Source organism: Neltuma alba, unplaced genomic scaffold (genome assembly GCF_004799145.2).
Source record: "Neltuma alba isolate B1F8T4 unplaced genomic scaffold, ASM479914v2 tig00013357_pilon, whole genome shotgun sequence".
NCBI lineage: Eukaryota > Viridiplantae > Streptophyta > Magnoliopsida > Fabales > Fabaceae > Neltuma > Neltuma alba.
The window spans coordinates 65325-77705 of NW_021637622.1; the positions used below are offsets into that span (position 1 = coordinate 65325).

Genomic DNA, 12381 nt, shown 5'->3' on the forward strand with positions numbered 1-12381 from the left:
AGATCCCAACCAAAAAAAAAAATCACCGAAAATTCTAATGACAAATAAGTAACATAAATATTGTTGTCATTTCCTATATTAAGACTAATCAATACGACATGTTTGATAATTACATTCCTTCTTTTAAAACCACAGTGATTTTCCCAAACTTAAAAGAATATCATGTCCAGAGAATGAAAAACAAATGCTGCTATGTCTTCCATCTACTCCTGAAAGTTTCAGTCCTTCAAAACTGGAGTACTCATAAAGTTTACCCATACATTTCAATACTAAAAAGGTAACACCAGAGATATCTCTAAGTATTAAAAAAATACTATGATCCGCATGTAATCTGTTTCTCTAAGAAACTTGACGGGTTCCTCGAGCTAGGCTTCATCATTCCAGTTATTTTAAAAAAATCCTCAGTAGTGTTTCTATTTCTCACCGCCACCAAGCCATTGCCAAACGCCCCCAGAACTTTGCCGCCTCGCAGAAGCAAGCTCCATCTCTTGGTCCAGGGCAGACTTCTGTCTACGAAGAGCCTGGACCTCATCTTCCACAGACTGTGTTGATGCCAGCACCTTTTGTAGCTCAGCAATTTTTGCCTGTAATTAAATATTACCAAAAAGAAAACGAAACACCAGAATCAGCAAAATTTAATTTATTTCAGATATAGGAATAGGTTTTATACCTCAAGTGTAAAACATCTTGATCTCTCAGCCACAAGTTGTCCCTGGACTGACTGGAGTTCCTGAAAATAAAAAATAAAAAAATTCAACGATAAATACTGCTATTACCACCAGGTAAATTATATGGCAACTCAGTATGAAAGTTGTATCACATGCCTTGGACAACTCGGCATGAGTATTATTAACTTCATCAATCTCGCCCCTGAGCTTAGAATTTTCAGCCCTGGCTTCTGCAAGTGACAATTCCAACACCTGTTTTTCTTTTTCAAAGGACTCAATTTTGACCGTGACATCTTCTATGGGATGATCATTTTCACTTGGCTTAACATTTATATCATCCAGTTGCTTGAAATCCAAGTTCTCAGCCTTAGTCAATGCATAAGCAGCAGTAACAGAAGCTGCAGCAGCAGCAGCAGCTGGTGATTGGAAAATCTTGGGAAACGAGGAATCCTTTGGCTTGGGTCTCAGGATGAATACCTATATTAATAAGAGGACCATTATCCATAGAATGCAATATAGTAATGTATCAATATAGAAGGCCTTAATAAGATAACATCATGCTTAAAAGTAAAACTATCAGTTCAAAAGATAAACAATAACTCATTAGCAAAAGATAATTCGGGAACGATTGAATCTAGTTTATTCACTTTGCAACAACATTTGCCAAATATGTAATATGCTCTCATCATCTGTTGAAGCTTAGATGCGGTATATAAGTGAGAGGCAGGAGTAATATATTAAGACAAACGTTAATAAAAAGTCATTATACCATCATCCCCTTTAGGTACACTTCATTTTCTTTTCTCTTTTTCATCCTCCTTATAGTATCTGTACTCTTTACAGTATCCATGCTCTTCAAATTTTCAACAGTGAAACAGCTTTTTTTTACCTCGAATACCAAGAGTTCCTAATAAAACACAATTTTAGAAAATTCTGATCTATTTTATTAGCAGCACCCAAACACTAGCCATTGATAAATAATTGATCACCTAACTGACGCAGTTTTCTTCAGTTTCGAACAGCCTAATTAACAGATTTGAACACAATTATTAGGATAGAGTATACACTATCCAGTACTGGTCATAGATTCGAACATAGACTTAAACACAACATAAATGAACTATGGTTTAGCTTTACCAAACACTGGTTCTAGAATTAGCATGATTTTATACTTTTTATTTCTTTTGAGATGATGAATCATCACATTCACATCTGTATCCTGTTTTTCTCAACAATTGAAGTTGCATTAGATCCTTCAAAAGTGGATATGTTCTGATTTAGTTTTCATTTCCAGGTCCATCAGTTATGCTCAATATAATGTCAAAGGATTACTACAGTGTAATGACAGGTTGAAACGAACGGTCAAGAAAAATAATGTTAATGATCAATTGCTGCAAACAATGAACAATTTCATAAACACATGAAGACAGCCAATTTTCAATAGATGGTAGAAAAATGTAACTAAAAAATAATAAAAGTTAACGCACCTCATTACTATACTTTCCATTATAGCCACCAAAAGCTACCAAATACATCTCTCCATCAATCATTGCTGAGCAGACAGTAAGACCCTGTTCTCCAAAAAAAAACAAACATTTGCATCACATACAAACTGATTGACAAAGCCATGCATCAACTTCATTGGGCATGAATTTTTAACATATGTAGTGATATATAAAAGCTAACCACATTTTTTTAATTTCAAACTTCGATCGTACCAAGATTATCAAAATAAGAAACTTCTTTTCATATTAACATTCTAAATATATGGAAACAATAAAATTTAACTTAGCAACAATTAAGCTTATATAAGAAATTCAAACAGTCATCGCAATCTCTTTTTTTCCTCCAACAAGAGATCTCTGTGGGGAAGATTTGTTATGGAAAAGCTTACAACTATCACTTGATGAGATGTCACTTATATAACGAATCCAAGCTGAAATTCATGTGGTCTGTGTATCGTTTATGAACATTGAATTACTGGTCAATAGAGCATTAAATAGGTCTCTCAAAGCACTACTTCAGATGATCTCATTATGGCCATATTAATTTCAATAGTGCACAACTACACCAGCTCTGTCTCTCATTTTTAGATACATCATAGCTGGATTACATGTAAATGTCCTAGACCATATATTTTCTGCTAACACTGTCATGCATTACCTGGCCACCCAAAGTGGCATTAACATCATTCCTAAATCACAGATCCTTTATAACCATACTCCAACCCCAACAAACTAGTCCCAAAAAACCTAGTAATCAACATTGAAAAGTACGCTATTCTGATTAGTCTTCTCTACAATGTTACCAGAAATTATAACCAGGAAGAGAGAGAGGATTTCAAAGTAATGACCTCACTAGCTAGCGGATTTCTAGGCTTCACAGCAGTCAAGACTGACCACACTAGCTTAGACATGTTTAACTCTAGAGTCTCCAAGCAACCTGTTTTGAGACATATTTAATCAGATACTACAAAGGTAATTATCACAAATATAAGAAGTACAATAGCATGCACAGATCATGTCAATTCCATTTACTCACCACTTTTATTATCACCACCACCAACTATGAACCAACGATCATTAATGGTGACACCAGCATGGCCAGCCCTTGGAGATGCTAAATCACCTTGAATTTGAGGCAGGGACCACTCCATCTGAAGGAAATAAATTATTTCTAACATATTACAATGAATAGTGAAATAGAACTCAACAATTAATTAAAGTCAAATTAAGAATTTAAGATTTAAGAATATTGAACAAGTGCTTCCACTTCTTTCCATGGGTTACGGGGACAATATAATTGAAACAAAACCCTGACCATAATGTTATCCCTGAAACAATTTAGAAGGCTAACTGAGCAAAGAAATCTCTTTACATAGCAGAAGCTGTCTAGCGTAAGATAAAACACAAAGAAGCATACATCAAACTCAGTGGCAAGAAGCAAAAGTTGCATACGCATGCACAAACGCCATGTGTCAGGATCTTCAGCATTTAGCAAGTAAACGCTTGATGTGCAGCAGGGAGAGACAACAAAAAAAGGGAATGGGTAATTCACTCCGAAACATATGTAATATAGACTGGCTTCAAAAAAAACCATATATAAATAAAATTAATCACCCAGGAGGGGAAGATCAAACTCATTCCTATCCTACTTTCGTGATTACAGCACAGTCTCCAGAGACAAATCACTTACTGTTTCCAAGTCTAATATGTGAAGATCATTGAAGAAGACAGAATGAGAACAACCACCAAAAACTAGAAGATATCGACCTCCATGAATAGCAGCTGCATGATCATATCTAGGAGCTGGAGGTGTCTGCCTATGAAAATGCAAAAAAGTGATGCAGGAAATTTCACAACACATAAAAAGCAGCTTTCATAAAGTGAATTACAAAAATACTTACGCTGTGTTTATAACATCCCAAGTCATGCTCTCCAGATCAAGAACATGGACATCATTCAACAACTTCCTGCTCATGTCTTCACCACCAAACAAAATCACTCTCGAACCAACCAATGTTGCTGACTGCCCCACTCGAGCTAACTAGGAATTCATCAAGAAAATTTAAACGTCAAAATGAGAAACTTGTATATATAAATATTTTTTATGTAGTAGAAGGAAAATTTCATACCATACACACAAAATTCAGCAGCAAAAAGCAGAAGAAAAAACATAGTGTGCCAATAAATTAACAACATCCAAAGACAGAACTTCACACTTTTCTATCGGCAGAAATACTTACTGGAACATTTCCTGAAGTCTCAATAACTCCATACAGGGATGTTTCAAGATCAATGTAATGAACTGCAAAAAGTCCACGACAAATTGAGTTTCTATACAAAGCATTCTCCACAGAAATAAATAAAAACATTCCAAAGACACTAACCCATTAGTTTGCCAGAAGAATCCCTTAAATTGCCACCAAGAAGAAGAAGTTTCTTCCCCCACCTAATCTGCAAAAGTACAAATAAATTCCAATCCTCTATCAGAATAAATCAAATGTACAGGTGGTTACTGAAACTGACGTTTCTATTGGCAATGGAAAACACTAACACTACAAAGCATATACATAGAGATAGAACAGTTGTGCATATAAATTACCATATTGTGACCCGATGTAGCTGGAAGAACCTCCCGTGAGTTACTGTCATTATCTTTATCAGCAATTAGATTTAATTTCAGATTGGACCATGTCAAATTTCTGAGGTCAAAAACCTGCAAACAGCCACATGTACGCTGAAGCAATATAAAGAGTCTAAGGTTCAGAAAAGCGTCTGAGCATGCACTATACCTGAACATCTGATAAATTCCGACCATTGCGACTTCCACCAGAAACGTATAGTTTTCATCAACCACTGCTGCAGCTTGCTGGAATTAGAAGACAAACCATAGACTAAATTAAATAGCTGGGAAAAAAGTAAGCAAGGACTTCAGCTACATAGATAAGAATGAATGCGGAGCCTTAATAGTTAAAGGTAATATGCAAAATCAGGATGGTTCAAGATTCAGTGAGATTAAATTTATATGCCTTTTTCAAGGAGGGTAACTTGTCACTCATCATTATTTTCAATCCCTGTTCTGTGAATGAAAATTCTTTGACTATCAAATTGCCCAAAAAAGAAAGGAAAAAGACTGAATAAGGTGGGGGGGGAAAAAAAAAAAAACAGGGTTAAACTGTAGTTTCTCCCTCACATTGTAAGTTACTTATTCCTCATACACACACACAGACCTTGTAGCGTGCAGATGGACGGGCACCAGATATGGGGACTGCTACCCACTCCTCATATGTCAGATCCTTAAGCCAGTTGTTGGTATCCATATATTCCTTGTTCTCCTATACAATTGCCCCAGTAACAGCTGCAGCAAGTTACTTCAATTATCGCTTCAGATTATATGATAACTTTTGAATCAACATGAGTAGACAGGACAATGGTCACAAGTATCTTGTCTTTGCAGACATTAAGGAAAAAGGGGGAAAAAAAAAGAAAGAAAGAAGCACACTGAACACAACAAATATTTATAATATAAACAGATGGTGGACTGATTAATATTTATAATATAAACAGATGGTGGACTGATTCTAGACTGGAAACGAACCTTAGAACAAAATCAATAATTGAAAGGTTTCAAGAAACAACACTGCTATACGGAGACAAAAATCACAATGGCCAAAGGCGGATGTAGACATGGCATATTTAGGGACGCAAGGCAGGAAAGGAATAAATACAAAAGAAATATATTAAAGCTTGACTCAGAAACGTCACACATCTATTTAGTTTATGTAACGGCAAGGCAATGTCCAAATGACAGTAGAAATCCCATTACAAGACACAAGGTATAGGATTGAGTCTGCTGAATTTTGCCAAATCAGCATAATGATAACAAGGCTTACAACGGGCTGAAGATAGAAATTGTTAAGCATTTAAGAAATCAAACAGCTGATGTTTCTTGATAGAAATTGTTAAGCTCCATGGCATCGTGCGATCTATATAGCCAACCCCACCTAGTGCGACAAGACTTTATTGTTGTTGTTGTTAAGAAATTGAACAGTTATTCAGAACTCAAAATGCGTAGAGAAGGAATATGTGTACAGACACAACGAGCGTTTCCGCGAAAATTAGACATCCATATATACTCCTGCGCTTGTCATTTGACAAATTAAGCTTTTCAATAGTTTAATTGCGATACACAGCGCAAACTTTGCTTACTTTTGATTTCTCAGTATATGAACTCCATTTTGGATCCCTATGTCTTTCAAGTTGCATCAGTTTTAAATAGTGAGCTCTGATACAATGTAGACGATGAAGAATTTCAAATATAACAAGATTTCAGAAAATCAGGAATCCTAGTAAATTCTCCCAGCTTACAATTCTCTAACCTAAGTAATACAAATCACTGATCTGAATTTCACCAGCTAAGTCAAATACCTGACAATGCATTAACACAAGTAATGGCAACCCGAAGTTGCAGCGATTGCAAATCTGTTTCCAAATCCAACGCCCCACGGAAATGTTCCAACTCTCTTATGATAAAAGTCAATTGACATTAACAAACTATTACACAGTTCCCCATCTCACTCCAGCAAAAGAGCAGAATTTTTCCCACCAACAAAGACAGCATATGGAGAAGTAATTCATAGTTAAACGGGGAAACCAAAAAAACAAAAGAAAAGCAGAGGAACCTGATTAATGGAGCAGTAGAAGAAACGCAAGATCTTGCCAAGTCAGGGCCAGATTTGGATCTGCACCGGAAATGGGATGAGATTGACCGGTGGCAAATCCGCAATTCAAGCAAAGAATCAAAAGCCACCGTCAAGATCTCTCGCCGAAAGCAAGAGAATAGACTGTGATGAAGCTTTTCCGCCAAGCGTCAGTAGTGGGGTCGGTTCGGACAGGGCGAGGCGAGCCGCTATAGACGCCGATGGTGTACCGATGTGGTATCTAAACTGTCCGTTTGAATCTGAAACTCAACACAGAAATCAACGAAATCAAGCAACACAGGTATTTCTTATTGCAAGAAGAATTTTTTTGGTTTCATTTATTTATTCAATTAGATTACACTACCTCTTATCCTTAATATAAAAAATAAATAAATAATTTATAAATATAAAAATTTAATTTAATTTATTATCTATTTATAACAAATGCATAGCATGGTCGTTGTCTTGCTGCTGAGAACTATTTGAAGGGGCTTCCGGCTTCCTATTATTGAGAAAAAAAGAGAGGGAGAGAGACAAAGTAACTAAAAGGTTTTTTTTTTTTTAATTTCCTATCAAAAATAACATAATGAAGTTATAAAGGCCTCTATTATGCTATGCTTTATTAAGCTGAGAGTATGAAAAATTAACGAGAAACAACTGCAAGCATAGACTGTTAGACTGAATTTAATCATTAGATGTGTAGATATATCATATGTGTATGTATAGGTTGTTTCATCATAAAAGTATTCAAGCAAAAATCCTGCATGTAAGATGTAAATATAATTACAGGATAAGTACTCTGACATTTAATATAAGAAATAAATAATTAATTTAAAGATATTTAAAAAAATTAGTTAAACTAACTATAATCATGAGCACTGAAATTACTTTTTGGTAAAAGTTTCTTATAATTAATAGATATATTTTTTAGATAAAATTATACATCTAGGATATATAACAATCATGTATCCAAGGTGCTGGTCTCTGAACCAATCAAAACAGTGGATGAAGGGTTAATGGGTTATACTGGAGTCAAATTAGAGGTTAAACAGGTGAGGAATTAAAAAATTGAAATTGAAAATTAATTTAGATTCCTATCATATGAATATGATCCAAAAGACTAAATTTCAATTGAATTTCTAACAAAATAATCATATACTTACATTTTCTTTTAATTTTGTCTACAATTTTTTTGACAAATTGACATCATAGTATTGTACTATTAAAATCACTAAATATTCATTCTTGCAAAATATCAAAATAGATTTATGGTAACAAAATATTTATATCTACAATCCTTAGTCACTAAACTAATAATATTTTAGCATTAAAACAACTTTTTAAAAAAGAAAAAGAAAAAAACACATAATCGAGTTAACCCATCAAAGCCGGTTAGTTGACCGGGTTACATTGAGTCGCCCCCATGTCAACCCCATCACTAGTTTTTGCTGCCAACTGAAACGGCTAGGTGCTTGATTGGTCTGTTTCGGATCCAACCCAGCCGATTCAGTCCCGTTTTCAATACTACGCGGTGTATCATACACAACAATATTAAGAATATAATTGGAGTAAGGTATGTTGAGTTTAGACCATGCAGGTGGGGGGAGAGAGAGAAATCCATCAAACATGCAATTTATGGAAAAGTTATTAAATTAACGTTGGATGTTGGACTTGGGGGTGCCACTATCTTTAAATCCCAAATTCCAAAATGAACAACATGCACCTTTTACATTTCGAAAGATTTTGTGAAGAGAGTTTAATTTGACCATCCAAAATTAGCAAAGACTCACAAATCATCCTCAAACCCCTCTTCCTCCGAAACAAACGCATTTTCTGATGATCTAATTCCCCTTCCCTCTCTCTCCTTTCTCTTTCTTCTCATCGCTGGCTTCTGAAACCAACGCCCAAAGAGGAAGCAAGAAGTGTTCCATTCTCATCATTCACCACCACCACCTTCTTCTTCCTCTTATGATATCGCTCCCTTTCTCCTCATTCTCTGTTTTCTGTGTCTTCCTTTCACAGAAACATTAATCTATACATATATATATCTATATCTTCCATGGCTTTCCCGCTTCTCTTCCTTTGCTACTTCTTCCTCGTGACCATTCCATTCTCCTCCTCAGCTTCACACAAAAACCAGCTTTCTCTCGACTACTACAAGAAAACATGCCCTAAATTCCAGCAAACCGTCGCAGAACTCGTGTACAGCAAGCAATCCACCACCCCGTCCACCGCCCCCGGCGTTCTCCGCCTCTTCTTCCACGACTGCATCACCGACGGCTGTGACGCCTCCATCCTCATAAGCTCCAATGGCTACATGAAAGCCGAGCGTGACGCCGATCTCAACCTCTCCCTCTCCGCCGAAGCCTTCGACCTCATCCTCAAGATCAAAAACGCCCTCGAGCTCACGTGTCCCGGGTCGTCTCCTGCGCCGACATCATGGCCCAATCGACCCGCGATCTGATCAAGATGGTCGGAGGGCCATATTACACTGTGCCATTGGGACGAAAAGACAGTCTCTCATCAAACGCTTCGAAGGTCGATGCGGCCTTACCGAAGCCAGATTTCACCATGGACAAGATATCGAGAAGTTCACGTCGAAGAACTTCACGGTCCGAGAAATGGTGGCTCTCACCGGCGGCCACACCATCGGATTCACCCACTGCAAGGAGTTCGCTCACAGGATCTTCGGTTTCAGCAAAACATCCCAGGTAGATCCGACGATGAATCCGAAACTGGTGGAAGGATTGAAGAAGAAACTATGCGCGAACTACACGAAAGACCCATCAATGTCGGCGTTCAACGACATGAGATCGCCGGGCAAGTTCGATAACGCGTATTACCAGAACGCTGCTGGATTGGATTAGGCTCTGAGCTCAGATTCGCTTCTGGGAAGAGATCCGAGGACGAAGCCGATTGTTGAACAATACGCGAAAGATCAGAATGCGTTCTTCCAGGATTTCGCAAAGGCCATGGAGAAACTGGAGGTGCTTGGAGTGAAGACAGGAAGGGCGGTGAAGTAAGGCAAAGGTGTGATCAATTCAACAACATGGTTCCAACGATATAGAGACAGAGAAGCCATGGTTAACTCTTAATCGTCAGATTCGACACGACGAACCTTTTTTTTTAAAAAAACTTTTTCACAGATTTAATCGATTTTTTCTAATTTTTATTAGTTGGGCTTCTCTTTTGGATTTTCTCTGTTTCTTGAAGATGATGATGAAGAGGAAATTGTTATCTTGTCGTGGCTGTAAGAGGTGCGCATGTGTTGTGCTGGGAATCGAGGATGTACAAAAGTGAGATGTTATTGTATTAATTAAGGCCATATTCTGGGTCGTTTAATTGTCTCCGAAATTTTCATGAATATATTTGACATGTATTCGTTATGTATTATTGTAGCTACAGGTTTTGAAAGATGTGTGTGTGGATATATATATATATTTAAAAAGTGGATAACATTGTTCAAAACATATACTACCTTCAATTTTTAATATAATATGTGGTTGACTAATTTGAAGAAATTAAAAAAGCTAAAAAATTACTTAATTATAGCTTTTATTATATGATATCTCTGAAATATTTTTATGTATTAGATTATATATCAGTCTATAAGCTGGATTAATTAGTTTGAAGAAAATTGGTGAATACAATTTTTTTAAATTTATTTCACTTCTTTAATCTTTTAAATTAATCAACTCAACTAATTTTATATTAAAGACCACAGATGATACTATTAATGATTGGTTACCACAGATAATACTATTAATAATTGGTTTTTTTAATTAACCAGGCATTAATAATTGGTTTATATATTAACATAAATATATTAAACATCATTTCACTCTGTCTATATAGTCTAATGCGCACTCACACAAAAATATATTAGCTGCAAGGTCAAATTTATAGGTGCCGTGTCCTTTTTGTGATTTTTGGCTTAATATATTTTTAATAATTTATTAAGGACAACAAATACTAAAGTGCTTCTTTATGTTATTAAAAATAAACATTTCTGGTATAAAATTAAATTAAACAAGTTAAAGACAACTAGATATCCACCCTAATTCTAAATTTGCAATGTTTGATCCATGTCAAATTATGTTAAGCTTTTATATCCACATAACTATAGGTTTAGAATTATGATACTCATCATGCATTAATTAAATTTCTACGTCTGCCAGCAAATAATAACTAATCATAGAAGTATTCGTTTAGTTTTATAAATAGAAATATATATATAGAGATGAAGAAGATAACGAACACGCATGACCAACCACATCAAAAGTACCATCATTAACGTCTACCCTTAATTTCTTCATATTAAGATAATTAATGAACAGAGTAGCGCGTAAGGCAGTAGGTAATATACATATATATATATATATATATATAAGTACTATTTTTATATTTAGGTCACTTGTATCTTATTCTCGCATATCAAGAAGAATCAAATTGAAAAAAAAAAATCACACTTACCCCTATTAAAGAAAGGGTGTCGGAAAAAAAAAATGTCATGCATTTTTCTTTCACTCTTTTTTTAATTACATTCAAAGGGGGTAAATTTTAAAAAAAAAAGGTTATTAATTACCATATGAAAGTGACTTATATATATAATATATATATATATATATATGGTAACAAAGTGGTACGTACTACCTTATTTTATCTTTTCAATTGACTCGTCATTAAAGGCTCTTGCCTTAGTCATGTGTTGTCACAAACAAGTATGACAAAGAAATGATTTATAGACGAAATTGTTAATTGAGTCATCATGTCTCTTAATTAATATCTTTCCTTCCAAAAGAATTTTGTTGTTGTATGGTTGTGTTGAAGAGGCTAATGGCCAATTCTTAAAACTGCAAAAGTTTTTACCGTAAAGAGGAAAAACCCTGATCTAGAGTCTCCTATATATGAACATGGGTCATCTCATCTCTCACGCGTTTAAGTTGTTTTTTAATTTGTTTGAGCTTTTGGATTTTTGAGATGGCCAGCTCGAAGCTCATAGGGTTTTTGTTCATGGCTGTGCTGATCACGGACTTGGCATTTGCAGCGACGTCATCCCACCGACGATTACGATCATGAATGCCAATGGGTCATCGTCATTCGGCACCGGCTACAGTTGGTCGTCGTCGAAGTCCTTCGGTGGCGATGGGTCGGCATCGGCTGGCGCTGGTGGGTCCGGATATCAAGGAGGAGTTGATGATCGGAGATTTGAGTACGGCGCCCGACGGTGTGTCAGATATCGGTATGGCGGCCAATCATACAGTGGAGGCAGCGGCAGAGGCGGTGGAGATTCCAATCACTTTAAGGTTGCAACCAGAGGTTGGACTGGGCGTGTAGGGGGTGGCGATGCGGGTGGTGGAAAAGGTGGCAGTACTATTCATCGTCAAGAAGCTAACAAAGGTGGTTTGGAGTAATTAAGGAAGTGTGGCGCTCCACCTTAAATGAATCGGGTCGGATCTCGGCAAATAAGTTAATAATCCATGTTAATTATATGTTATTATAAATGTGTGA

At 36.1% G+C, this 12381-nt stretch overlaps 2 protein-coding genes and 1 pseudogene across 2 annotated transcripts; 2 read left to right on the plus strand and 1 right to left on the minus strand.

The window, feature by feature from the left end:
• Positions 1-49: 49 nt before the first annotated feature.
• On the minus strand, positions 50-6669 carry LOC114736670 (acyl-CoA-binding domain-containing protein 4-like). Its single transcript, XM_028924540.1, is given in 15 exon segments — positions 50-584; positions 671-730; positions 825-1145; positions 2156-2239; positions 3022-3110; positions 3210-3324; positions 3864-3990; positions 4075-4214; positions 4414-4475; positions 4558-4624; positions 4773-4886; positions 4963-5018; positions 5021-5039; positions 5401-5528; positions 6599-6669. Coding segments are annotated over 14 exon segments (1515 nt in total). The 5' UTR covers positions 5491-5528; positions 6599-6669; the 3' UTR covers positions 50-413.
• A 2260-nt stretch (positions 6670-8929) lies between these two features.
• LOC114736678 (peroxidase 41-like) lies at positions 8930-9585 on the plus strand (annotated as a pseudogene).
• Positions 9586-11945: 2360 nt separating this feature from the next.
• On the plus strand, positions 11946-12284 carry LOC114736679 (rRNA 2'-O-methyltransferase fibrillarin-like). The gene has a single exon (XM_028924543.1). The coding sequence runs from the start codon at positions 11946-11948 to the stop codon at positions 12282-12284; it is 339 nt and encodes a 112-aa protein (XP_028780376.1).
• The last annotated feature ends 97 nt before the right edge of the window (positions 12285-12381 follow it).